General features: G+C 48.2%; 1 protein-coding gene across 8 annotated transcripts in view; it reads right to left on the bottom strand.

Moving 5' to 3' along the window:
• Positions 1-278: 278 nt before the first annotated feature.
• ST3GAL3 (ST3 beta-galactoside alpha-2,3-sialyltransferase 3) overlaps positions 279-27,990 on the bottom strand; it is a 188,999-nt gene continuing 161,287 nt past the window's right edge. For 7 of the 8 annotated variants that reach the window (XM_082287318.1, XM_082287319.1, XM_082287317.1 and 4 more), the window contains 3 exons: positions 26,372-26,518; positions 16,966-17,112; positions 279-4,543 (listed from right to left, as the gene is read on the bottom strand). In XM_082287318.1, the coding sequence (XP_082143444.1) occupies positions 4,454-4,543; positions 16,966-17,112; positions 26,372-26,518 (384 nt within the window). In that variant the 3' untranslated portion in view covers positions 279-4,453. The remainder of the gene's footprint in view (positions 4,544-16,965; positions 17,113-26,371; positions 26,519-27,990) is intronic. The other variant, XM_082287322.1, reaches the window with a different exon arrangement.

The following is a 27,990-nucleotide window of genomic DNA, read 5'->3' as shown; positions in this document are numbered from 1 at the left end:
ACAGGCTGGACAAGCTCTGATGCATGTGCCTTCCAACATGAAATGAACCCAACCCACAATCCCCTCTCCCACCCCTCAAGTCACCTGCAAGGAGGAGCACAGCCCTCTCCTGTCCCCAGTACCAGGCCAGTGGCATTGGCCAGCTGCAGCTCCCAGCAGCTGGATTACTGTCCTGGAGGAGTCAGCAGTGAAACCAGGCAGGGGACAGCCCAACCAGGGGAATCCCTCTGCCTCCCATAAAAAATGCCCAAGGCAGTAGAAGAAAGAGGCCAGCCAAGCTTGTTTGATAGCTTTATTGCTTCTGTGATATGACTGAATTGATGTGACATAAGCCGGCTTGGAGGAGCCTGCAAGACTCTTGCCCTCCCTGCCTAGAGGGGAAATTAAAAAAAAATGCAGAAACTAAAACTAATTTTAAAAATTCATTGAGTTCTTGCATCTTGGCTTGGTACAGTACTGGCGAATGCACTGGCCTCTTCAAGACCCCGTGCAGGCTGTGCAAGGAGCCAGCACCCAGAGGGGCAGGGCAGTGGCCCCAAAGGGGCTCCTGCGCCGAAGGACACGTCTCTAATACTGTGAGTGACACACGCTCGGACCGAGAGCACACCGTGCTGGTGCCCGTGGAGCTTGGTGTGGTGGTTGCCTCCCTGCCAAACACTCTGGAAGCCCTTGCCCATGTCCAGTTCTGCCCATACCCAGCCCAGCTGCACCCATTTGACACAGACAGCCCTGTCCTGACACCTTCCCCCACTCCCAGCAGTGTCCACACTGAGGGGTAGCAGAGCATGGCCAGGCAGGGCCTCTCCACTTCTCCCTCCAAGGAAAGGAGACACTGGAAGCCCAGAGATGCTGGGATGAGGAATGTTGGGTTGGATCCCATGGCTGCCTCATGCTACCTGGCCATGGTGCTTCCCTTTGGCATGTATGAGCTTGAGGCCACAGGATGGCCAGGCATAATGGGGTGAGCTGGTGGTGGGAGACCAATGCCAGTGTGGTGGGCACTGCCACAAATGCACAAGCAGCTCATGGTGTGCTCAGCACAGCAGCAGCAACTCTCTGGCAGCCCCTGTCCTCCAGAGCAGCACGTGCAGGCTGCCCTGCAGGTCTCTATACCTGCTCTCTGCACTAGCTGGAGCAAAACCCACTGTGGTCACTGGCCCCCGACCTCCCTGTGTTTCCCTGGGCTCTGTCTAGGCAGGTTCCCCACCACCCGAATGGCCGTTCTGCACCACAGCGCATCAGAGGCACCAGGCAACCCCGCTCTATATTTAGGCTGTGGAGAATTCCCCTGGGCTCTCCCTTCCGATCTGACAAGGTGAGTCACTGTGAGGGAGAGGCCAAGACTCACATCCGTCCCACTGACCCTGCTCTGACCCGCGTGCACTGCTCCGAGCTGGCAGGACTGCAGCGTTTCAAGGGCGGGAGGTGGCTGCAGGTGCACGCGGGGAGGCAGCCAAAAGAATGGCACCCAGGAGCAAAACCCAGTGCTGAGCACTGCTCCTGGAGCTGGAGCCCCATCACTCGGCCACGGGCTGCTCTGTGGTGTCAGTGAACTAGAGGAGAGCCTCGGCCCCCAAACGCTCTTTCCTTCTACATGCAGGTGGTCCTGACCCACCACAGTCACTCTGGGCCATGCACTCATTTCTTCAACTTGGACACTTCTGCCTGGAGACCCTTGCCAAGGTGGAGGGAAGGGCTTGGAGTCACCTCCCTTGTCTGTAGGGTCAACTTCACACCCTGTTCATGGCTGTGGTGGAGAGCTGGGATGACAGGGAAGGCTCAGCAGTGGCCATGCTGTGTCCTTGGACCTGGAGCCAGTGAGTTGGAAGATAAAAGTCCCCTGTAGCTTTGTAGCGCTCAATAAACCAGTCTTAATCAAATTAATGCCATCACAAGCCTCCATGGGGGTGCTTCCCCCAAGTGGGCAGGGAGGAGCCCAGCACAGACACCAAAGGCTCTTCACTCCCCTCCTCCTTCTGGACACAGCTGCCCATTCTGCCATCTCAGCTCACTGCAGCCCATGGATACAGCCCATTACCCACCCCCGCCCTAGGGCTCCCGTGGAAGCTGGTTAAAGCACTGAGACAGGGAGAGGGTGGGTGTCAACCCTTCCCCAGCCCAACCTCAGCCAGATCCAGACCAAGCATCCCCACTGCCAGCATGGTTGGGACTCAACAGATGATGGTCCCAAGTCCAGGCCGATACCTAGGAACTGCAAAGGGAGCACTGCCTGGTGAGCGCCATGGAAATCCAGTCCCATGGACTCCTCAAGAAGGAATAACAAACCAGGAGATACTTCAAAGGTGTATCTGCCACAGCATAGGCTCTAAAACCTGCTGGAGACCTCACAGAGCATCCTGACAGGAGGCATGTCCCTGGGGGAATAGGGACTGCCTGGCTGGGAGGCCAGAGCAGTGGGGATGGGACATGGGAAGGGTAAAGGGAAGGAGAGCCTTCCAGCATGTCTCCTGCAGCCCAGAAGTGGCAGGATCTTTGAGCTGCTCCCAGATGACAAGGGAAACAGCAGCCACAACAAGAAGCTGGGCAGGACTTGCCCCTGAGCAAGCTCCTTGGCTACAGGCACACCAGGCAGGAGAGGCTCCTGAGGGATGCATCCCACACCGGTGTGTAAGCAGCACTCAGTGCCATGTCCTGGGAGCTGCCTCTGCCTGCAGCCTGGTCTCAAACCATTCTGTGCAGTTTGCTCCTCTGCCCCATGCCTGGGTCACTGCCTGCCCCTCCTGCACACCCCCTCAAGGGTCTCAGGTCCAAAGTCACAGCCCCCTGCAAGTCAGTGGGTGCAGAGTTGGTCTAGGGGAGCCATGCGAGCCCTGCTCTGAGCATTCCTTGCCCATGCCAGAGCCATGCTCCCACTTCAGTTCAAGGCAGGCTGCAATCCTTGGGCTCTGTCAGATGCAGTGCCAGGACCATGAGCCCAACCCACATCCCTCTGGGATCCCCCTCCACTGACTCCAGCACTGGCTGGCTGTGTGCTAGTGCCTCGACACCCAGGTACTGGGACAGCACCTGTGGGTGCAGTCCAGCCTGCTCCAGGCTAGGAGAGTACAGGAGCCACTTTTCACATGTAGGCATTCATTCCCTTGGCAATCTCCCTTCTGCCCATGCTCCTCAGGTGGATGAGACCACCCTGCTGCCCTTGCATTTGGCCATGTTGCTCAGTTTATTCCACCTCCTCTGATATATGTATACAAATCAAGTGTGCAAATAGTGCATCTTGGGACCAAGAGGGCAAAGGAAGGACGTGCTCCTGAGAGCAGGAGGAGCAGCAGTGCTAGAGCAGCACGGGAGGAGCTTGGAAATGGAGAGAGCAGGGGCGAAGCAGAGGGTGAGAGTTCCCATCAGGTTCCATCATCACTGAGGTCACACGTCGCTTAAATAGGGAACATGATCGAGTCTGGAACATAAAACAAACATCTTCAGCAGTCTGCTCTCAAACTGTAAAGCTTGAGATCTCTGCTCAAGATCTGACCTCCTTCCAAAGAATAAATTACTCCCCTCCCACACAAAACCAAAGCGAGATGCTGTCCAGAAACAGTGACACCAGTCTGCACGGACTCCACGGGCGCCCTGCACAGCAGGCACAAACCAAGAGGCCTGAAAGCCTTGAGCACAATGGGGCAGGCTCCTCTGCATCGTGACAAGCAGGAAGGTGGGGAGGTCTGCTGTAGGCAGAGGAAGCCACCAGCTCCCTGCTCCACCTCGGGGTCAGAGCAGAGGCAGAGCAAGTGGCTATGAAAAACACAGCTAAGTCAGTGGCTGCTGCTGTTGCTGCCTCTGTGGAGGAAGTGAGGAAAAATGCAGAAAAACAAACCCATGCTCATCTCCATCCAGAAGCTCCAAGTGGAGAATGAGAGGCAGCCATTATTCTCCCTTCAAATTGTAGCAGCACCAATGACACCAAAGTTTTGGATGGATTTGTTTTCCTGGGGAAAGGTCTGAGGCCGGTGACAATGCAGATGGAGCGTGAAGAGGCCAGGTTTTTCACAGGGCTGTGCACAAGCAGACTTTGCCTTGTACCTTGGTATTTCTAGTATGGTTCCAGCAGTCTTTTAAAAAATAATACTTTGTACATTCAGGCATTGCTGCCTTGGGGCAGCATCACCTCCCATTTGGCACAAATCATTTTATTCACAAACCTTTCTTCTCTCTCCTGAGTCTTTCCTGTCTAATTCAGGATGCAGAAGATCTGTCTGTGATGCAGAGTTCAAGAACTGTCCACTCAGCCCCTTGCCCACCTCCTGCCAGCTCTAGGCCTGGAGGTGGCAGTTGTAACCCTCATGCAGACTGGCAATGCAAGAGGGTCTTCCCAGAGCACCTGGGCATCTCTGTGTGTCTTCAGTGAGGTGGGATTCTTGCAGGGGGCTGCCAGTGCCTGCTCCCAGAGCTGCAGTGTGTCTTCGTCTCCTCCCTTGGAGGCAGTGGCTGCAGCCACTCAAATCCCACTGGTTAGGTCAGTGATGACTCGGGCTTTCACCAGCTTCCTCAGAAACTCCTTCTCCCTCTGGATGTTGTGCGTCCAGGACTGGAAGAAAATGAGAGAGACAGGAGGTCACCAACTAGCCTGGCCAAGCATGCTCCTGTCCCTCATGTCTGGGAGACTCTGCCAAGGACACAGACCCTGCTGTAGATCAGAAGAGCCCTTGCACACCGTGGACCTTCTCTCATGTACAGCTGACACCGTCAGCAGGGTCAGACCCGTGTACCTGAGGAAGAAGGTTTCCCCACGGTCTGGGTGAAGTTTTTTGGCATGGTGATATTTGGGCAATCCAGGTCCCTTAGGCAGATGTGCCCTCCCAAGCTACTGCACACGAGAGCCCAACAGCACAGCACTGGTGATGGTGTATGCCAGGGAACAGAGCTGGCAGCGGACACAACGGCAGGACATATACCCACCACAGACAGCTCCCTGCCAGGCCATGGCAATGCATGGGGGTGCATGCAGCTGAAAAACCCCGAGACCATCCCCACCAAAGCCTCTGCTAGCTCTATCAAGAGGAAATCACATGGTAAAGGTTACACTAATACAATGTGAAGGGTGAAATGGCCACATCTCCCAGCAGGCACTTCAGAGCAGTGATTGCTATAGCTGGTGTCAGCCCACCCAGATGTGTTCCCTGCAGCAGGCTTGAGCTGGGATTGCAGCATCTGCCATCACTCCCCTGTGCTGGGACTATTGAAGCACTTAATGAAAGGAAGAAGTGGTTTGTCACACCATGGAGCCCACGGCAGAACAGGGAAAAGCAACTTTCCCCAAAATCTCCCAGCAGGACAAGAATCACAGTACATGATTTCGGCACAGTGCTCTGGTCAGCAGGTAATCTGAGCTCTAAATACAATCTGGATGATGACAAAGTCACTCTACAGGAGCTTCCCTGAGATGGCCTCAAACCAACAAAGCACCCAGCCCCATGAGCCCGCTGAGGGCATTCTGTCACAGGTATTGAAATCCAGTTTACCCACTGCAAAACCATGGGCACCTGCCTGCAAAGCTCTGGTTGTATGCATCGTGCACAAGGTGCATGTGGCTCTCCTGTCATCCTGCTTGTCCTGCCCTGTCCTGTCCAAGACAAGCAGCTCTCAGCCATGACTGCTGTGCGGCACTGACAGCCCCAGGCATGATGTGCATGCAGAGGGCTGACAAGAGGTCCAAAGCACTGAAGGTCCCCCTCTAGATCTCCAGCACATTTCGGAAATGTCTTTCTTGCTGCTACTGTGCATTTACAAGCCACTTCCATCTCCTCAAGGCACAGGAAAGACAACAGTTAGAGCTGCTCAGGAAACTTCATGCAGGTGTTACCTTGTAACCTGTGTTCAAAAGAAGTCTTTGCCTTCCTCTGCTTCCAGTGACACTGTTACCTGAATGCTGCAAAGGCTACACCACTACTGGGAACAGGACCACACAAGGAGAACTGCGTTGGTGCTCTTTGGGACTCTGGAAATGCGTGAGGCCCCATCACTAAACTGAAAAGATGCTGCCCAGAAAAAACTCAGTGCTTGGCTTCAGCTAACATAAAAGCAGAAACTGAAAAGTGGCACTGGGAATAAGGCTTGCAAAGGCTTGTAAAAAGAAAAAAGCATCAGTTTCAGAAAGCAGCAGTGAGAACGATGGTGGCACGGAGAGAGCTGGAAGAACACGGCTGAGCGTGCCTTGGAGCCAGAGAGCCAGGATCCCCCAATGTGCTGGAAACAGTCCCACATGTGGCACATCAGCTGGGGGCCCTGGGCTTGGCGCCTGCCATGCAGCAGTGTCACTTCTGCCAACACAGCCCCTCGCTAGGAAGGCTCAGCCCCGGCAGAGGCAGCCGAGCGTGTGGGTGAGCTCCTGCCCACAGGCAGCCAGCACCTGCCTGCTGACACATAGGCCACACTGGGACACCAAGTCTCAGTGCATTCCCTTGCATCTGGCTGGGCTTGTTGGTCAAACCTGCCTAGAGCATCAGGAGCCTGATACCTCACAGGGCAATCTGAGCCCTCCTCCATGCCTTTCAGCCTCATCACACCGTATGAGAAGCCAACTGGTTTCGGGCAGGACAACCTGTTTATGTTTCTTGTACAGATGAACTGGGGAGGCAGCCACTTGTAGGAAATCTCAAACCACCTGAAACATCACCTCAGGCCACGTGCAAGTGCCTTATCTGATGGCAAGAGGAAATCTGCTTTGTGAAAAGTACAAGTGGAGCAGGAATTTAAGTCCAGGAGGTAGATAATAAAACTTTGGGTGATACAATTGCAGTCTCTCACATTACAGCTAGGTCTGGATCCGGCACTCACTGCAAAGCTGCTGGCAAGACCTACCGCCCTGTGGTTGTTCAGCATCCAGGCTGCTTTATACCCCAGGCACTGCTACTAACTCCTTGTTACAAGCAGAAAGCCACACAAAAGGCAATTCAGCCTCCCACCTGATCCATGGATCTTAGTGATGTCCGCATCAGTACTCTAATGTTTTGTGGCTAATGTAAGCCCACAGAGGAAGAGGTTCCCTGGTGAGAACAGGATTTCACCCCTCCCAAAGAGCACTGTCAGAGTGCTCAGTGTGGTGCTGCTCCCCCATCACCCGACAGCAGCATGGGCAGGAAGGATGAGGCATGTCTTCAACACCAGCTCCAGTTACTGATTACAGGAGAGGGACTCACTCACCCCACTGACAGACAGGGGTGATCAGATGAAGGAAGCTGCATTCCAGCACTAGCAACAGCAGTGGGGCCAAGAGCCAGAGCAGTTTTCTCAAAACTGACAGGAAGGCAGGCACCTCAGTCCCATTGCTCCAACAGGAAAAGGCAACAAAATACACCCTAAACCCCAGAAGGTTTCAGGGTGTATACACCTCAAATAGCACCCTGAGTATACACCTTAAATAGCACACAATGGCAGAAAACTCCAGCTCTTTTCTTGTCAATCTGCACCTCAAAGACAGTGATGGAGCAGTTTGGAACATTCACTGCCACCTCCACCTTCCCATCCCTGCACATCATCACCACTGCTGCAACCTGGCAGACTGGCTCTGCCCTCTCCCTCCTCTGCTGCTCACATCCAATGCACCTTCCACTTGTGGAAACAAACAGGCTGCTTGCCTGAGCCTATGGCTGGAGTAATGAACTTTGAGAGCTCCAACAGGAACATCCCAGGATGCTCCAGACCCCTTCTTGTTCTCTGGGGATCAGGCTAGGATTTCCTGTGCTTTGGGTCTCTCTCTGAGTAGTGGATGTTTGCTCTTTCCAATGGAGAGAGAAGCAGAGGGAGCAGAGTTACTCTGCAAGCACATGCACTGTTATGGCTGTTCATCCCTGGGAGGTGGCAGTGGCTCTGAGTGCTTGGTCACAGTTATTAGATGAAAATTTATCATCAGTTAAAGCCACCTTTCAGGGCTATGCAAATTCAGTAGCCTCAAACCACCTATCCTTTTTATCTTGACAATTCCACAAAGAAGCACAAAACATCATCTGTCGCTTCAAGAGAAGCCAAGTAGAATATTTTAAGCCTAAGCAAATGTCTCAGAGACCAGCTCAGGAGGAAGGTAAGCTCCCTGTCTGTAATCAATTACAATTGGGGAATGCCTCAGCTTCAGACCACATTACTCTTATCAAGCATGCTGAAATTAAAATACAGGAAGGCTAAATTAGAGAGAGCGAAGTCAATGAGGAATGCATTCAAGAAAAACAGCAAGTTGTAAAGAAGGAGTTTTCTCAGTTCTGTTACATCCTTTGTGTTTCTGCAAGTCGGCAGCACTTCTCCCAGAAAACACAGGAACCACAGCAGAGCAAGGAGTGATACTTCACTGGCAACAGTCGGTTTCCAGTCTCCACCAGTGCTAATTTATCTTTGTCTTTAGCCTTCACTGCCTTGTCTCCAGAGCTGCTTAATTTTCGTGATCAGACTGCCCCACTCAGCTTGAACCCCCTTGGGATTCACATGCACTGAAACAAAAGGGATGGCTGGGCACCCTCATCTTCTTGTCTTCAGGGGATTTACTCACAGCTCCTTTATGCCCAGTCATTCTTACATCAACTTTAAATTTCAAACAGCTGTTTTTGCTCCTGCTTACTCTTAATACACACACACAGAGAAACTGTATCTCTTTTCAGTCTTCATTTTACCAGGTTAAACAATCCACATCTTTCTTTTACCAAAACGGGCTGTTCATTTACACCATGAAAACTGGGAAATCTCCCAGAATTATAGTAGCTCCCTCTGTCCCTATTTACTCCAGATTTACTTCTCATGAACCAGAAAAAAAGCTCACCAGTGCCTCATGCAGAGGCAATTCCCTCCCTCTACAAGAAGTCCTTTCCTCTAGTCTTTCCAGAGCTGTATTTGTCTTTTTTTCCCCCCAGTAACAGTCTATCAGCCTGAGTTATCCTGTGATTTATTTGTACCTATCTAAGCACTTTTCTTCTCTGCCATTGCCAAATAATGCTATCCTGGATTAGAGTAAAAATGTCTGTTATTGCCCCAAACAGCATGACCTTCCATTCATACTCTTAGGTTCCATGCCACCCAGTTCACTCCCGTTCTCAAGATGCTCATGGCCTTCCTGGATGGTATTCTGATCCTCCCTTGTATTGACCACACCTGGTTTTGTCTCATCACAAATTCCACTTGCACACCATTGCCTCCTGTGCCAAAATCATTAAAGCAAACACTAAACATGACCTCCTGCAGAGGAACTCCCAGCTGTCCATTCAGTGCTGCTTTTTGTGCTCTCCCTTAGAGAGACTATTCATGTACAGGTGTTGCACCAAACCGTGGCTTCTGAAGCTTAACTAATAATAACTCCCACTGCACAGGATTGCATGCTTAACTGAACTTCTGACAGATGGGGCTGCTACACCTCCTCTGTCCCAAGAATGATTTTTTAGAAAATCAAATAAAGATACTAAATTAGTTTTTGTAACCTGCCTTTGGTAAATCCATGTTGTGTTTGCTTTCAGGATTTAATTATTCTTTCATTTAAACTCTGCTCTGAAGTTCTGAATAGTACCTCTGAGGTTAGTTTAAGAGTTCTGAATTTGACAGGATTATTTTCCTTGGCTTGCTCCCATCCTTCCCCCCCCGCCCCCCCCCCCCCCAAAAAGAAGGGAAAAAGAGGTATTATGCCACTACAAGCTAATCCTGTGGAACCTGATAAGATTTATTGGGGACCTTCTCCTCTGGACTTGCAGCTTAATTGGCTCAAAGTGGAACAGAGATCTCTTGGGCTCTCACACCTACTGCATTAGCTTCAACAGCTTTTGCCTTTCAGTGCTGACCCAGTAATTTTCTTCTTCTGTGAACTTCTCACGGTAAGCCACCCCCCTTTCCCTCACATTCATCATATCACCCCGAGAGAGGTAATATATATATTCCTGTGGTTCCTACCTTAATCCTTCTGCTTCCTTCATCTCCCTGGGTGTCAGTCCTGGTAATTCTTTCCTTGTTTCCTTATTGTTTGTTAGTGACACTGTTCAGCATTTGCTAAATTTTCTTTGCAACATCTAATTGAACTTGACTTTTGCCAGCTTCTACTTTATTTCTGTCCCTTCCAGCCATCAGGAGTGAAGTCTTCTGATGCTCTTCCTCACTCCTGTACTACTTCTAACACCACTTTTAAGCAGTTCTTTACAAAGTTGTATTTATTTTTTCTGCCAGTTTCCCCCTTGCTGCAAATACGAATTGCAGATAATTACTGTACTTTCACAAAAAAGATTTCAAGTCTACAATGAGTCCATGAGTTCTTCAGTGAACCTGCTTTTAGTAGCCCATTCTCCTAGGCTAGGCCTAAATTCAGAGAGGTCAGAGTCTGCATGCATGTCCCAATTCCACTGAGCATCCCACCAGCACTGCTGAGTCTATATACAGCCCTGCTTATATCAAGCTCCCTCCTTTTGGAAGCAAAATCTGAGTTATATCATCCCTTCTGTTGCCTTTCCACTTAATTTAACCATGAAGGCACTTGATCAAATGCTCTTTCCTAAAATGTCCCTCTGCAAGGTCTTCATACATGCTAAAAACAGCTGTGAAAGGCCCACAGCTCTTTTTGTGCCCTTCCAGCTGGTGAGAAGAGCTGTGCCAGCCACTGTGTCTGGGAATACCTGGGCTCTCCCCTCGGCAGTCCTCCATGACAGTGACATTTCTGGTGGTACCCAGCACCCCACAGATCTGTGTTCAATGCTGGGGCCAGCAGCTGGGCTCTAGCATGCCTCTGTAGGTCTTTTACTGCCTTCTCCTACAGAGATCTTGTCCAAACCCTAATTTGGTTTTGTCCATTCTACAGCTGTACCTTCCTTGCTGTTATTAGTGCACAGTGATGTCCTGAGGGTCACCATACTTCTGTCCTTCTGAACAAGGCAATACCTGTGCTCTGGTCAGGGCTGCCATTCCAACAATCCTTTCCAGATTTCTATTATATGGACACACAGTCCTCATGCACAGGAACAGCATGTGAGGCCTTTGCTCAGCCCCAACACTGTCAAACAGGTGGCTTTTAAACAAAGACAAAAATGTATAAACCTCATCAGTCATCACTGCCAGCCCCAAGAAAAAGCACTGCCCTTTCAGAGGTGCCCCTGCCCCAGCCCCTAACCTCCCCCTCCAAAGCTGACCTCCATTTCAGTCTGCACCACTCCTTGTACTGCAATCACAATTCATCAGCCAGGCTCCAATAGCCATGTTTTCAGTCTATAAATCACCAGGCCAGACATCTGCCCAGCTTTCAAAGGAGTTTTGTTCTTCTTGTTGGCTACCGCAAACTTTAAGGTACTTGGAGGCCTGAAGCAGCCCTTGCACCCCCTCCCAAGCAACTTGTGTTGATTTAAAATGCAAAAGGCGGCTTCACAGAGAGAGCCCAGATGATGATAAAGCGCTATTGTTTGTGCCTTTATGGTTCAAGACTCCAAACTTGATGTTTGTGGATTATTCTGAGAGGTAGCTGCTGTCGGGGAGAGACAGAGACAAAGCTGTGTGTCACTGCATGCTGCAGGCCACCTCCCCTGGCCCTTGTGACAGCCCTTACACAGGCTGAATGAGAAGTGTTACAAGATGGTGTCCTCACATCGCACAAAGACCTGCTGGGGAAGGGGCCAGTGATCAGAAAGAAGCCATCAAAGGCTGCCACGACACCTCCCCCTCAGGTCAGGCAGTGAGTCACTGAGGTGCTGAGCACAGCTGTATCAAAGGAGCTGACACCTCCAGCAGCGGTGCTGGTGCTTGACCTGCTTCTCCAGCAAAAAGGAGACCTGCCAGCAGCTCCACTGTGGGACACAAATGCTGCAGACAGGATGCAGACCCCGGATGGGTAAGGGCAGCTTTTAACCATGAATTGCCCTTTTTACCAGCCATAAGTGTGTGAGGCAGTCTGCAGCCAGCTGCTGAGAAGACAGCCCAGGATGTTCCCTGTGTGGCATCTGAGGTAACTCCTTGCTCACATTCTTGCTCCTGCAAGAAATGACCAAGGCATAGAAGCTCACTTCTGGATCATGAGGCTTGGGAAGGCTGTGTGCTGGGGCAGAGCACATGGAGGAGGGATGCTGGGAGCCAGTCTTGTGCTTTGTTCCCATGATTTAGCACAGCCCCCTGCTCTCTCAGTTTCATAAGCTCCTTATGGATCTGTTTTTACTATTCTAAACAGTCACTTTCCCATCCTTAAATAATTTCTATTTCACTCTATTTTAAAATTATTCCTTTTCCTCACCACCATTTCCATGTTTCCTTCACTATGTTCCCAGTGGGTCTGACACTTCTACATTAATAGAAGACAGTGACCTGTGATAAAAATACATTTTTATGGAGTGCTTGGGCAGGAAGCATTACAGGACCAGAGCAAGACATAAAAATACAATGAAGTATATGAAAATCCAGCTCCAATGGATTCATTGCCATGAAAACAGAAACAAGTGAACAGACACCTTGGCAAAGACTCAAATTTTTGTACAGCATTCATGGAATCAGGCAAGGGACAAAAGCTGTTGCAAAGTTATTTGGAATAGGAAAAGTAGTAACTGAACAGAGATGACACACTTGGACATTCTACATTTTTTAAGCTGAAACAAAGAGATGGAATAAGAGCTGAAAAATCACGTGTGAGAGTTTATACAACAGCACTGGGTCTGTTGGGCAGTGGAGTCCCAGTAACAGATCAGAGAACAAAGCTTGTCTTGATACCACCCAGAAATCTCCTGCTGAAGTGCAGGCCAGGAGTCTGCATCCCAGCCATGATGGGGAGAAGTTGAGAGACAAGGGAAGAAGGTGCTGGACAGCAGAACTGGCCTTGAGGTACGGTTTTAATCGCACTGATCTTCCAGCTCACACCCGAAACTGAAAGCACCACCCCAGAGTGCTTCCAGCTCTCCAGAGCACACTGAGGAACAGAAAAGGGTCTCTCCACCAGCTTTGCCTGGACATACCCTGGCCAGAGTACACTGAGCTACCCAGGAGAGAGGGTAAAGAAGCTATCCAGTACTTAATTGGAGAAATTAACTCTCACGAGCATTCACAAGCACAGGAGAATCCATACATGTCTGCAGCCATACTACTGAACAGAGTCCCAAGACCATACTCTTCCCCTTGACTGGTAACAGTGGCCAAGCTCCAGAGCATCTGCCTCCTTGCAGAGCCTTTTCCTCTGGGACAGGAAATGCCTGCCCAGCCCTCAGGAGCTGGAGATCCTGGAAGACTCAGTGTAGGCAGCTGCCTTCTGTGGTAGCAATTGCAGCACAATCTTGGACATTGAGAGCTTTTACTCCCGTGCGGAAAGCAAAGGCTGAGCTAAACTGTGGACTGGGTATGCCTGTTTCTCCTTTTGGAAATTCAGCTGCCAGTGCCACAGAGCAACAGGAAAAATCAGATTCATTTCCACAGAGATTTTATCACCTCAGTCTTGGCATGGGAGAGGCATCTCCGCCCAGCTGTGAGCAAGCGAGTGCATTCATTTTGCTGGCCTTTTTTATGTAATCAGAACAAATTCCTTGGAGATGAGTCACAGGGTTTCAAGGGTGTCCAGAGAGATGTCAAGCAGCCTCAAGTGTAAATCAGTGACACACCTTGCTGAGAGGACTCCTACTCACCAGCAGGCCCATTTCCCTGCAGATACCAGGCAAGGGAAGGGGTTTGAGGGATGTTACCCGACGGGCTCCCACACGTGTGGCATCTCCAGACCCAGGACACTGCTGGTGTTTACATTTCCTCTGTAAAGACAGTGATGTTTTCAGGGTGGAGCTGGAGTGCTTCCCTGCAGCTGCTCTCTAGGCTTAAACACTGAAGACTTTCAGACATTCAGGCTGGAGGAGCTTGGCAGTCAATGAAGAGATTTGAACTTCAGAAACAGAGGTTCTGCTCCACCAAAGCCTGGTCAAACTGCGGGGTTTCCTGCCTGGGATGTTTGTTGTGGTGGAACAGCTGCATCCCATCGCAGTTGTTTCAGTGCTGTGATGATGCTACATTAAGCAAACCTGTTCCATTCCCCTGCCCAGGAATGGACACTCCAGCCTTCCTGGATCTGCAGGCCAGAGGACAAAGATGATACTTGCATAATTTCAAGGCATAGCCTGCTTTAGTGGCTCCTTTAGAGGCTGAAATGTAGAGGAGGACCAGGAAGAACTAGGCCTGGACACAATCCCAGAGGTCCAAAGTAACACTGAGAAAAATGGTGTGGATACTCTTGGCCCTTTGGGTGTCAGAGCAGATGGAACAGACAAAAACCTTGGTGGAGTTTGGTTCTGGGTCAGTCTTCTTTCACTAATGCCAAGGGCAAAGTCTGACACAAGGTACCAGGGCAGGCCAGCCTCCCAGTTTGCAAGCTGCATGCAGGTCTTTCATCAAGCAGATGCTTCCAGTCTGGAGTGGGGCAAATCTCTATTTCTGCATTCTTTGAGGGCAACTGCAGGAGACACAACCCAGCTATTATGCCCTTCACCTTTCAACTTCACCCTCAGATGACTAACAATTACCAGCTACCATTAATATTAATGTATTAATAATTAATATTGAATAGGAGAGAAAGAAATGTGATCCTCTCTCTGCTCTTCACATTCCACAATATCACAAACAATTTGTCATATTGGGAGGGGCAGAGGCAGGAGGAGCATTAATTATTGATTCTTGGGAACAGATGGCTTTTCTTGTACCAGGGCAGTGAAATGTAAGAGGAGCCTGTGGGTGAGGAATTGAGGATCAGATGGGCAGACACGTATCAGGTAACCAGCCTTCAAGTGGAACAGGAACCCTCCTAGAACCAGCTCCGCTGGGCTGCAGAGCTCCCAACAGCCCCAGCTGCAGAAACAAATCCACTGACATCTGAATTACTGAGGCTTCACCAGAACCTTTCAACGCCCCTTCACCTCTGTACAGAACATCCTGGACATGATGACTGATGGCTTCCAGACACCAGAGGCCTGGCAAATTAGGCACCAACTGCTCTCCCTAGGAGACTTTACTGGTTGCATTTCATGTGTTCATCCTCATCTAACTGTCTTGTGCCATGCAATGTCTATTCCTGAGACCACATACAATGTCCAAGAATGACCTTCCAATGGCCTTGGATCCCATTTGGGGTGCTGGCCTCCAAAATCAGAGATCCAGGTTATGTGGACCTGTGACTTCAACCAGAGACTCTGTTATCCAACTCTTTGCCAACTTTTTCCGTTGATTCATGTAAGGATTAAGAGCAAGATGACTTCATTCTTGTCAGTTCCAGTGGTGTCCTCAAGGACTGAGACACATACCAGGTTGTGAAACAAGCTTGGCAAGGACACCTGCTGTGGATGTCCCCATGTCCAAGAGCTGACCATGGGACTGACATCCTTATGAGACAGGAGGAACAATTGGGCAACAGTGATCCTCCATCAAAGGCAGCTGATTCACCAAAGTGAAAATAGTGGCACCAAAAGCTTTTCCTGAAACTTTCACGAAGAGTCTCTGTACTCACTGCTGGATTCAGGCATCTGCAGCCATTTTCACTCTGGTGTAGCCATCTCTTTACTGGAAGACTAAGGAACCAGCTGTACTGCCTCAGACCTGGGCCTGGGGAGCCCAGGGTCCTGTCTCCGGCAGTGATTATAACGAGATGCCCAAACTGGGCAAGCTGGTGGTGATACCTCCTCTATTACTGCAAAAGTTATATTCCTTAGCTATTTTCCATTCAGGGATTTCACAAGCCAGATATCACCTCAATTCAATTTACTACTCTGGACATACCCCTTAAATCCCCAAATAAGCACTCATTTTCCCAGCAAGGACTGATTAAATCCATGGTTACTCCACTGAGCAAGGCAGACTCTCTTGCTACCTCCACAGGCCCAGAAGGTACCTCAGGACCACAATGTCCAGTCCCTTGGCATATTGGGGACCTCCTCACAGCTTTTGCCTAAACTCTGTTCTCTTAGCCTCTGCTGAGAGCTTGTTCTAAAGTCTCATCACTCTGATAATCAGACATGCTCTTCTCATTTCTCAAGCTGACTAATCACTGATTTATAATTCCTCTCAGTCTGCCTAGGGTCATGCAGCCTGCAACCTGTGAGAGTACTAAGACACGTACAGTCTTGTGATTTGGAAAAACACAACTTTGCAGCTTCCCTCCTGGTCTGGATCAATGGCAAAGTGCTTGAGGTGAAAAAATGCCAAGTGCCAGGAGACAGCTACTGCCCATGAACAATACAACTTTTCACAGTGTGGAGTAGGATAGAGCAAGTTTCCCTACTCAGTGAATAGGGAGAAGCAATCTCAGGAAGACTTGGGCCACATCTGTGCTAGGAAAGAATGAGCTTTCCCAAAAAAGCAGCAAACCTTCCCACTATAGAAGCTTTGACCAGTGTCCAAGTTTGCTCTAGTTTGGTACAGGAAATGGACAGACCTGAAGGTATCTATACTGCTACATTATACCAATATGAAAGCTTTTGTTCCTCCAAAAATGCTGTTTGTCTCACGGTGATAGTAGTAGAAAATGTGTTTAATGTGGACCTGTCTTTACAGAGCAGTCCCACAGAGCCCTGGTGTGTTTATACCAGCGAGGTGCTGCTGAACAGTCAGCTGAGCACTCAGGTGCACAGGCTGATCCCACCTCCCCCATGCTTCCCAGGGCCTGAGGAGGGGATCATCTCACAAAAGAAGCCTATGGATTAGAGAGCAATACAATGGATCAAAAGGCAGGAGAGGCCATATCTTTTCAACCCCAGAGCAAAACTGCTCCCTTTCACTCCTCTTGAGTTAACATTTACATGAATCCTTTCCCTGCCGCTCAAAGAAGAAATTACATTATAAACACATTCCAGAGAACGTTTCCCAGCAGCAATAACCATTTTTAACATACATTGAGCTTGGGAGAATGTCTAGAATTGTACAGGCAAATGCACGGGTGGAGCTCTGTTTTGACCCACACAGGAAAGCTGTAAGTTGACATCACCATCCCAGTCAGGCTCTGGAGTCGAGGTGGCTGGCAGGCTTGGGAGGAGGATGTGCTTGGCAGGAGCTCCCTACCTCTTTGATGGCAGACATCTTGATGTTCTCATAGTAGTGCAGTGGTGCATTGGGTGAACTCATGTCATAGCCAAACCCAGCTACCGCCACCTCATCACAGTTGTGCAGCGCCATGGTTATTGCTACGCTTCCCAAGGTGGGGATGTTCTGAGAGGAGAGAAAGCAGGAATGGAAGTCATTAGCAGGTTGCCACTTTTATAATCAAAGATTTCCTCTTATTGTCTCTGCTCACAGGGGCACTGCTGCTACTGAACAGAAAATTAGGAACGTGGTATTTGGCTATATCCACACATCAGCTGCCCAGTGCCAGCTTGCAGGGTTGATAACCTCCCAACTTGTAAAGAAATTAATGCAAATGGTCAGACTCCCCTGCCACAACTTTGCTCTCCTGAGAACAGGGCAGCAGACACGCTGGAGGATGAATCACAGTGGATATATCAGCTTTCTGAAATTAAAACAGACGTAGAGAGCAGATTACAATGTTATGCACATTACTGGCTTCCCACTAGGCTAAGGAAGAATACTTATCCCAAACAGGTCACCATACAGGAGCAGAAGTGAGGAACAGCACAAAATCCTTATTTTACTGATGACAAAAGCAGTTTAAGGTTATTAAACAGCTCTGGGAGATGGAGAGGAGATCAGTCAGTGTGTTCCAAGATCCCTTCCTTTGCTCAGGGGTACCCTGGCAGCAAAAGGGCACTCTGGCCTGTGGCATTCCCTCTGAACCACAGCACACCGGGAAAACAAGGAGCGGTGGGAAGCCAGTCAGAGATGGGTAGTAGCATCCGGGGGACACTCCAACTATCCTTTCCCATCTGCTGACCTGCAGTTTGCACTGAAGTCCAGCCTCAGCCCTTCCCATTTCACTGGCCCTGCCAAGGCCCTGTGACAGCGGTGCTGTACAGCGACAACTCCTCCTGTGTGTTCTGCTGGGACAGCAAAGTGTTTCCAGTGTAAAATCCTAGCTCACCGACTTTGCTAGCTCCCCTTTAGCCAGATGAATCCAGAGGCAACTTTGCCCCAGGGGCTAGGGAGAGGCTGAGGAATCCACCCACATCTTCATTTGTAGAGTATTGGAAATATCACAAGTTCAGAGGACATGCTCAAACAGTCACCAAGGGTGATAGCTCTGAGATATAGAAACCAACTGCACACTTAACAGTTTTTATTTACAATGGTTTATCCTGAACTGGTGAGCAACGCTATTGCATGTTCAAAAAGATTGGGAACAATGTTTTGAGTTTCTGCTTCTCATTCAAAGGAACTGGTTTTTGTCAGCACACGGTCTTGCTCACTTCTGATTGCCTGACTCGTCTGAAGAACAAAGTTTCCAAGCAAAAAATGTCACCCGTATCCAGGCTGGGATGTGGAGATCTGGGAGCACAACTCATGTGCTATGGAGAACTCCACTACAGTGCACTGGAACCACTCTAATCTGAAAACAAACAGGCAAAACCTGCTTATGGCTAAATCAATGAGACATTAAATTCAAACATTTGCAGCACAACAGTAACAGTGCACATCTGAAATGACAAGACCTTCTTACATCCTCCTGTTCCAGCTCTAGATGTGGGGGAAAACAGCAGAGTCATTTTGTTCTCACTGCTTAATTTCATTTGATACTCACAAAAACAATATTGGCTTTATTCTAGTTACTTTAGTTACCTGTTAATTCACTAGTAGCCAAAAAATATCAAGTAGGGGTTTCAAAAAAATGGAAAAAAGTTTATTAGGCAAGGATAAGAACATTGCCCCAAATTTCAAAATATCCAAGAACATCCTGTTTTCCTGGACATGGCAGTTTTAATTCCGATTCCTCAGCTTTATGTTTTGCATAGAAGATGACATTTGTACGTCGCTGGAATTGCATCAGCTGGTAACTGGACGTGCCACAAAACCCTTTCCCTCAGCAGAGCTGTAGTTACAGTGTCCAAAACACAGTGAGTAAATGGTTACATCCTTGAGACCGTGTCGTCATTGGGAACATGATGGTGTTAACACCACCCACACTTGCACTGGGCCCATTCCCACGGTACCGCTCAAGGGAGACACAGGGTCTTTGCCTGGAGGGAATTTCACTGGCCAAGTTAACATTTAAGAGCTAACTTTCTAATGTGAGTCTTGCAAACCACAGAGAATTAATCACACTACCCAACCTCACGGGAGGACTGCCAAACTTTCTTTCAGGCACAGTCTGTTTGGGGAATAACAGTAGACAGAAATTGAAAGTGAACTTTCGTTGCCAAATATCTGCCTGACTTTATTCTTTCTATAATGCATCCAGTGGTATTTATGGAAAAAATAGGAGGTAATTTTCTCATCTGCTTCTGTTCTTCAGTAGTTCCTGACAAGCCATTATCTTAGTACCACCTGCCCTGTTCTCAAAAATGATTAAAATACCAGAGACTACCTACCTTCCTAAACTCATGAGCCTTAGTAGATGTATCTGATTTGGCCCCTACAACTATCCTCTCCTCCTAGCAAAGAAGTGGCAAATAAGAGGAGACACATATCAGAGAGGAAATGGCTGTAACTACTCTCTGGCTGCATCTACACAGCTTCCAAGCTCTCCAGATTGTACATATAAATTCATTAGCTGCCAACCTCTAATCTGGACCTGATGGACCATATACAGCCTAGGGGGCAAGTTGGGGGACAAGTCACTCCAAAAGAAGTTAGGCATCACGGACACGGCTGTGCCAAATCTGGCTTGCTATGCCCTGCACGATGCGTCAGTGCTATCTCACCACACACACCCTTGTGCCGTGCCCCAAAGACATACCAAAGCAACCACCACACCTCCTGTGCTGAGTTATGAAAATAAAACTCTGTCAAACAACTGCGCAGGCCTCTTGTTATTTGAAGCCTTTGCTAAGACAAAACCCCCAAAATTCCACCATCTTGCCTCAGGAATTATAATCTAGTGCTAGAGCAGCTCAAAGCCTGTCTTCCTGCTCATGGCCCTCTGTGGTTCTTGGGTGTTCCTGTATCACCAAGCAGTGCTGCTTTCAGCCAAACGTTTGAAGAGCTACAGCCCAACAGCAGCCAGTGCCGAGGCAGGAGCCTCTTGGGATGCCTCCCAGCTGCCCAGAGACTGCCCAATGCAGGTTAGACCATGGGGCTGCCTGGAATGGTCCAACACGACCATTGCTCCAGATGTGGCCATGATGAGTCTCTGACCTGAACTGGTGCTCACCAAGCAGTGTGAGCTGGGAATGGCAAAGCCCAGAAATCATTGGCAGCCCTCTCCCCTTGTCAATTCTCTGCCACAAGTGTTTAGCTTGGCCTTGCAAGCTCTGCATCACCTGCTGTGTATCAGTAGTTTCTGTCCCAGCTGGGGCCCGTGGAGGTACCAGGTACAGCATCCCCTCTCCAGCACCTGTAAACAACTACAAGGGTAACCTCACTGGATAACATGTCCAGAACTGAAAATCCACATTTTCAAGCCTGGCCTGCTTGTCTAAGACCAAACATCTGGAAAATGTAATATCTAATATAATGCTCCCCAGAGATCAGCCCTTTGCCTGGTCCCATTTGAGAGAACACAGCAGACTGACAGATGAGCCAGGGATGACACTAAAAGGCCATGTGACAAACAGAAGCAGAAAACACAGCAGTGGTGAGCAACACGTCACCACAGCAGTGCTGGGCAAAGTCTGCCTGAGCCTCTGGAGCATGGCTCCTTCCGTGGGTACCTGTCCTCCATGGGTGAGGTGAGCACCTGCACGGTGGATCTTGGTGAGAAAGTAAAAAGACAAGAGAGGCAAAGATTTCTGGTCTTGTGCTGTGTGAGGGACCACAGCAAGCTCTGTGCAGTGCAAACACAGCCAGTCTGCACCACCAGGTCAGGGGACCAGAAATGCCTTTAGCAGTACAGACATAGGACAGGTTCTCCTAACTGCTCCTACACTGTTCTCTGCTGCAAGCAGGAAGACAAAAGGCTTCCCCTCAAGACATTGATGTTTCATCTTCCATTGTTCCCCCTGAAGAGGCTTTAAAGACTGACTTCTACTCACATAAGAAATCAGTCAGCAGAAATGAACACTGGAACTCCTCTGAACTCTGTTGAGGCTGACCATCACCTCATGGGCTTGTGCTGGAGATCCAGTGCTGGTGACTGAACCAGGGCTGGAACTGCTCTTTGCTTGGTGCATGTGAAAAGCTCTTGCTGCTTTTCATTCCATGCCCGGGTCATTCCTGTGTCACTGCCTGCTGGACTGGAAGGAAATGACTGCTGTAAATCTGTTTTTAGAAATATTTGACTCCCTTAATATGTTAAATGAATTCCAGTTATTTATGGGATTTTACTTAGCTCAGGGTAAGACTTATTGGATTGTTCAGACTATTGCAATTGTTACCTTTTTCAATAAAAGGGTAAGAGTCACTGAAGAATAAATTCCCTACAAACAATAATGCACCTGGATATTCAAATTGGTTTGACTACTATATTAAATTATTTGAGGGAAAACCAAAACATTTGCTTACCTGAGAAAAATTCCCACCTTAGTTTTATCAGTTACAGACCTGATCACCTGAAGTTTTCAAAATAAAAGAAATACAGAACAAAACTCTAATAAGTCATCACAACATACAAAACAATCACTGTATTTCATTTTTGTTTCTCTATGTTTGCATAGAAGCAAACCCAAACTTACCCTTTGTTTCCCTTAGCTGAAAAGCTTGGAAATATGGCATAGAAAGCAATTTAGTGCCATTCATTGTGAGAAGGCAAATACCTGGCATTCTGGAGAGTGGTTCTTGCCACAGGAGCTTACAACACACACTGCTGCTCCCATAGCTACCTCCACCCATGGACAGAAACAGCTGCAATTCTGGGCTTCAAAAGACAAAGTAGAGCATCTCCAGTGCCCTTCCTTCAGCTCCCCTGGTTATCCCTTGCTGGGAGTGGGACAGAGCCTGCAGGACTGGCTGTCTGCAGCAGAGCAAAGGGCAAGGCCAGTGGCCAGTGGCTGGAGACGGGACAGCCCAGCTGCCCAGCAGGTTCCCTTCTGCCACTTCCCTGCTGAGATCCTGAACACCTAAGCCCAGTCCAAGTATTTTTGACATCTCACCTGATGCACAAGCTCTGATTCACCGTTTGCCATAGAGCAGATTCCTGTGCAGTGCAGGGAGTATTTCTAAAGGATCTAAGGATTTAACAGAAGGCAAGCAAGGACATGACTTTACCCCATGCTACCTGCTCTGTGATAAGCACATACATGCTTAACCCATGCTAAAGGGGAGTTCATGGTCTATTTTTCAGTGAGAAGCAAACTCCCTTCAGTTCCTTGGCATCTCTCATGTGCAGAAGCAGGTGGCTGAGCTTGTACCAAGAGGAGGCTGGCATGCATTTACCTGCTCCCCTGCACTGGTTTGTCTGAGCATCCCTTCCCCAGCAGCTCATGGACTGAGCCCACTGCAGTGGCAATGGGTGGAAAAGTGCAGCCCATGAAGCAGATGTGCTGCCTTGCAAACCCAAAGCTTTACAGTGACACTAAGTCTTTACATTTAACTGACTGCAGCTGCAGTGACCCCTTACTTGTCCCTCTACCTGCCTTAGAAGATGCCATCGGGGTGCAAAAATGGGAGAACCATGTAACTGGAAAGGATTAAGTGGAAGACCACTCTGCTCCTGCCATCCCCACCTCTCTTCTGCTCCACAAAGACCCAACAGGTTCCAAGGCACAGCCTTCACACAATCAGCCTTCACAGTCCAGTAAGAACAGCCCAGGAGATAAAGTTTGCTGACACCTGGGCAACTCATGAGAGAAAAGGTCATGATGATGACACAAGGGAGTTGAAAACTGCCTAAGGTGCAAAGGGTCCCCACTGGCACCTCCATAAAGGCTGCTTGCCCACAGCAAAAACCATCTAAGAGCTACGAGAAGCCCTGGCTGGGACATGCTAACACTCCAGCATCAGAGGTTAATCCCTGAGCTGTCAGCACTATACAGAGGTGCTAATCCATGGCTGGGTGCCTGAATCAGCCTGGTGACACCTCCTGCACACGGCTCCTCCTTCACCAGGTTAGTGCTGAGGCTGGGTGAAATCCAAAGAAGGATGCTTTATCTCTTTAGTTTATAGATTCAACCATTTCCAGTACCTGAACAAACAAAAGGCTTACAGTGTCAGGTTAAATCATGAACAGATCCATGGATGCACAGCACCAGCACAGAGAGAGAAACAAACACTGCAGTCTGCACTGGAGTCCTCAGACTCCTGATAATTTATGTCACCTGAAGTGTTCTCCTTTCCACCTCACAACAGGCTCAGGGCTCCCAGAGGAGCCAGAAAGCTGCTGCTCCAATGGCTCTGGAGGCTACTGACTGGACAGGACGATTCACTACGCAGCCAAAGGCACCACAGCAGTGACCATCCCTAGGGGTGTCTGTGCACCCAGCAGTGACACCTCTGAGCTGATGTTTGTGCTTGCCCCCAGTAAACTGCCTGCAGTGTAAGGGGTGATATTGCAATCTTGAACCACCAGCTGCAATACCAGTGACATTTCGTTTCAAGCCCCAAAGACCTCTATAAACAGAACTCCCACCTGAACCAAAATCACCTCTGGCTAGTGAGAAAGCCAACCCTGCACCCACACCTTAACAGAATTCTTTAATCAGAGAGAGGATCTTTACTAGATTTTTTTTTTTTTTTTTTGGTGCTAAATCATCTTTAGGTATTAACAATTATTTTCCCCCAGACCTTGCTAGGAGCCCAAAGTTTGTTCTTTATCATTAGCTTATCCCAAGAAAAAGAAGTCCACATACAGTATGGAACAGCTCTCCCACTCTTAAGACTTCAGTTGGACTGAAGAAAACTGCTGTTTCCTTTACCACTCCCAGAGAGAAGTCACTGTTGTGGGTGTGAGTTTTGCTCCTTGCTAGGGCTTTTGGCTAGCAGTGCCAGGAGTGCAATCAAAATGCACATCTGAGTTGTACCCCACTACTATACTCCAGGATCATCTGGCCCAAATTATATTATCAAAGCAGAGGATGTTACTACATTCAGTCTTTATTGAATCCTGGGAAAAACACTTTGAGATCAGCCCTGAACTATTTTACTAGCTCTGCTCAACCTTGCTGAAAAAGCCCACAAATTACAAAGTTAATTGGCAGCACATTGTTACCATATGTGGTGTGCAAGAGAAGCTCTGAAGTTTATTTAGGCATCAGAACCAAAGGAGAGTGGAATATTACTGCTCTTTATGAGGATTTTATGCTGGCCTTGATTACTAAGGCATCCCCAGCCTTGATCCTCCTGTGAGCAGCCTGCCCAACACAGCATAGCACACTACAGCATGGGGGCACCAGTCTGCCTCCAGCCCCATTTCCCAGGAGAAACTCTGGATACACTGTTTGTTGTGCTTTTGCTTACTAGTCCTCAGCATTTTCCTTTTCCAGGTCCATATGCTTCTTTCTTGAGTAAAGTTTTGTCTCTCATCTCAAAAGTGCAAGCCCAAACCCAACCAGCCGTGCAGCTGCTGGGTTACACAGACGTGGGGCAATCCTTGATGCTCCACTTGTGTGGCTGGATCTCTCATAAATCTTCAATGAGAGTTGGATTCTTGGTCTACAGGCTCTGATTTCTACTCTTCTCATTTAAACTCTGAGCAAAAAATGTAGCAAATTTCTATCACCACGGTTTTACTCAGACTCCTCCCTCTTTAATCCGGCAGAAGCAGCTTCTGTTGGAGCCTTTGCACTTAAAAAGCTCTAAACTTTGCACTGGTGCAGCAGAATTCACTAAAGTGTGAAGCCCCAGCAGTTCCATAACAGCAGTCCATAGCTGATGCCTGCAGTAAAATTCTAGCCACAGGCTAGAAACAGTCTGTGTGTTTTTAAACTCTGACAGAATGCTGGTGTTAGTGTCCTTGCACAGACCGCCCAGGCTATAGCGACAGCTCAGCCCCACACAGGCACCTGCAGAGCTCCTGTTGCCCCATCTTGAGGAATAAACTACAATTCACACAGTCTAGTAGGGGTCATGGGCAAAGACTGCTTGCCTTAAAGAACCATAAACTATTTTTAAATGCTCAAACGGACTTTTGTGAAGTGAAACATCAGGATTCAATTAAGATGCCTTCATTTCCCAATCTGATGTGTGTTAAACAACCTATCAAAACCTCATAAACTTCAGTTCACAGCATTTTCATTTCCGGATTCTCTCTTCTCCTTTCAGTTTAAGTAATAACTTGTGTATTAAAATAACGTGTTTAAAAATAAAAACAAATTGGAGAAAAATAAAGTATGATGATTTTTGTCCTTTATTGGGGCAGCACTCCTGATTTTCTGGAAAACAAATCACGACCACATTGTTCTAAGGGTAAGTTCTGGAGAAGGCAAACAGGCGAAGTAAGTTAATTCCTAGCTGATGGGAATATTTGCACTGATACCTTCAGTGCACAGATCAAAAATCCAGAGTTTCCAGAATCCCATGACAGCTTCTGTACGCAGCAGTGCATTTTACAAAAAGCCCATTCCATGTGGCTGAACCTGCCTGCACACATCTTGCACTTCTCATTTTAAGAAGGAAATGTCTTATCTCCAGGCACCCACCCATCTGACTTGCACAAAACAAATGTCTCTAATATTCCAGAAGTCTTAATGATATAATTATGACATGGAAAATGAGGCACTATTAGATCTAGTCCAAATCTGCGCTGTGACATAGCAAATCTGCACTGGTAGCAATGGAAGGACAATGCCAGCAGCAGACCAAGCAGACCTTGTCCAGCAGAAGTGCTTCTCTCTGGGTTTGTCAGCTGTGCTAATGTAGCCAAAAATGTCACGTGTGGTCTCTATCAACAACAACATCACATGTGTACATGAGCAGTTTACCCACCCAAGTAATACTCTAATGGTTGATATATTACGTAGAGCAAATATAAATAGGTTCTGAGGATAGTGTTGCGATGTGAGATAATCCAGAAAACCCAAGTCACCACCTACTCCAACACTAACACTTCAAAAAGCTGCACTGGGGGTGAGAGATACGAGAATGACCATTAAGGTATTTTGTTAATAAATATGAGCTAAAAATGTGGTTTGCATTGTTTTCTTTTGTGAGCTTTTACGCATAAAACTTTTTGGGATAAGACCAGAATTTCTTACCAAAGGCCTCCTAAAGCAAACCTTTACTCTCTTCTACTATAAGCCTGGGATGAAACTTCACAGTGGCTTTCAAGGCACTGCTGAAGTGTTGCTGATCCAAAATCCTTGGATCAGGAAGGTTCTTGCTTGGGTCTGAATGAGACTGAGAGCTGCCACCGTAACGGAGCCGAAGTCCCTCCCTTTCAATGTCCAACAGTGGAGGCCCAAAGGAAAGGTAAGAACAGTGTCAGCCTCCTCTGCTGCTTGATGTCACATCCTTCTCTGAGGTTTTGCTTCCTTTGCTTTATACCTACCCCTCTGCCCATCAGGCCATTGTTGAAAGGCAGTCCGATGAAGCTGAAAGCTGCCTCCTGGATGAAGTAGGGATTCAGGATACGTATCTCATGAGGTTCCCTTGGGACACGGGTTGCCACTGACTTCCAAAAGCCATCAGAGGCACTCTGATAACAACAAGGAAAAAAAAAAGAAAAAAGAAAAAAAAAAAGATAAAACAACAAATGCAATGATATACCATATATAGCAGATTTCTATTATTTTATTAAAAAACAATATTAAAATGCACTACTGCATCAGCTCCCATTGTCTCTGCTCACTGTCACAGGGCAGTAGTGTAACATTGTAGGGGACCTGTGCTTCTTGGAGAGGTGACAGCAGCATGGACTGATGCACTTGAGCCAGCCTGGATAGCAACTGTGAGGCCTGGGCTTCAGCATGAATAACCTCTTCCCTGGTGCCATCTTTTCACTGTTATTTGCACTTCAGCTGGTTTGATCCATGGATTAAGCATTCCAGCACATCCTGTGATCACTCCCACCTGCCTTCAAGGGGATACACCATTGGATAGCAAATGCTTTAAGAACATTCAAAGAGATTAAAATGACTGTACAGCCCTACTTCCAGTGGTGAGCTACATGCTTCCCACTTTATCCTAGATTTGTCCTGCCCTATTAGGTTTTATGTGAGTTAAGCTGTAAGGTTATAGAAATATCATCTTGTCTTGTGAAGAGTCGTGAATGGTCACAGTACAAGGGAGGAAACAACTAAGCATGTCTATTACTTTTACCCAATTCAAGTTTTCGCTCTGCAAACATGGAAGAACACTGGCCTTGATATGTGCTGAGCTGCTAGACAGCTTTGCCTGGAGAGGAGCTTGTGCCACTCTGCCACATGGCTTCCCATCATTGACACCTTTCCAGGTGTCAGCAGGTATAGTACAGAGTTCCCCCAAAATAACCAGAGGACCCTGTGTTCACAAGACTTAGGGAGCAATTGTGTTCCAATGTTTCACTTCTCTTTGGGTTAATTCAGAGCAAGGCACAGGCCAGGAAGCCAGGAATTTTAATCTGCTGACCAGCAGTTTGGGCAGGATAATTTGACTGAACACCTCCTTCTTGAAGTCATCTTCCCTGAGATCTCCGTGACAAGCAACAGAGACAGTCACTACACTACATAAAAAGGACACACTCTGCAATTCATTACATACACCGGTTTTGGGTTGCTTGCAGCTTAGCAGTGACTTTACAGCTGCTCTCAAGGCACTGATGAAAATGTTGATTATCCACTGCAAAATCCTCAGGAGCTTCCCCTGCCCGGTAGTGACCACCCCTGTAATTACGGACTGGAATTCTGCCTCAGCCAATGCCTGCTGCATTTCAGACACTCCTTGTGCTGTGCTCAGCTCCTGTGAACTCTCATAACACGTGTTGCTACACACCTTACAGAGTGTTTTTTATGGAACAATCCCATGGATATCTTTAGCTGCTGAATTTCATATCCTGAAATTGAAACTTTGGCAGATGGTTCATGCTACAAAAGGCATTAACAGAGCAAACCTGAGGAGGGTGCACACCGTTATCCAAACCAACTCTCTAAGAAAGTCAAATCCCATTGCTATCCATGCCCCCTCAAAACT

This window comes from Coloeus monedula (assembly GCF_965178545.1).
Source record: "Coloeus monedula genome assembly, chromosome: 9".
Lineage (NCBI taxonomy): Eukaryota > Metazoa > Chordata > Aves > Passeriformes > Corvidae > Coloeus > Coloeus monedula.
This window is presented reverse-complemented; position numbering and strand designations above follow the sequence as displayed.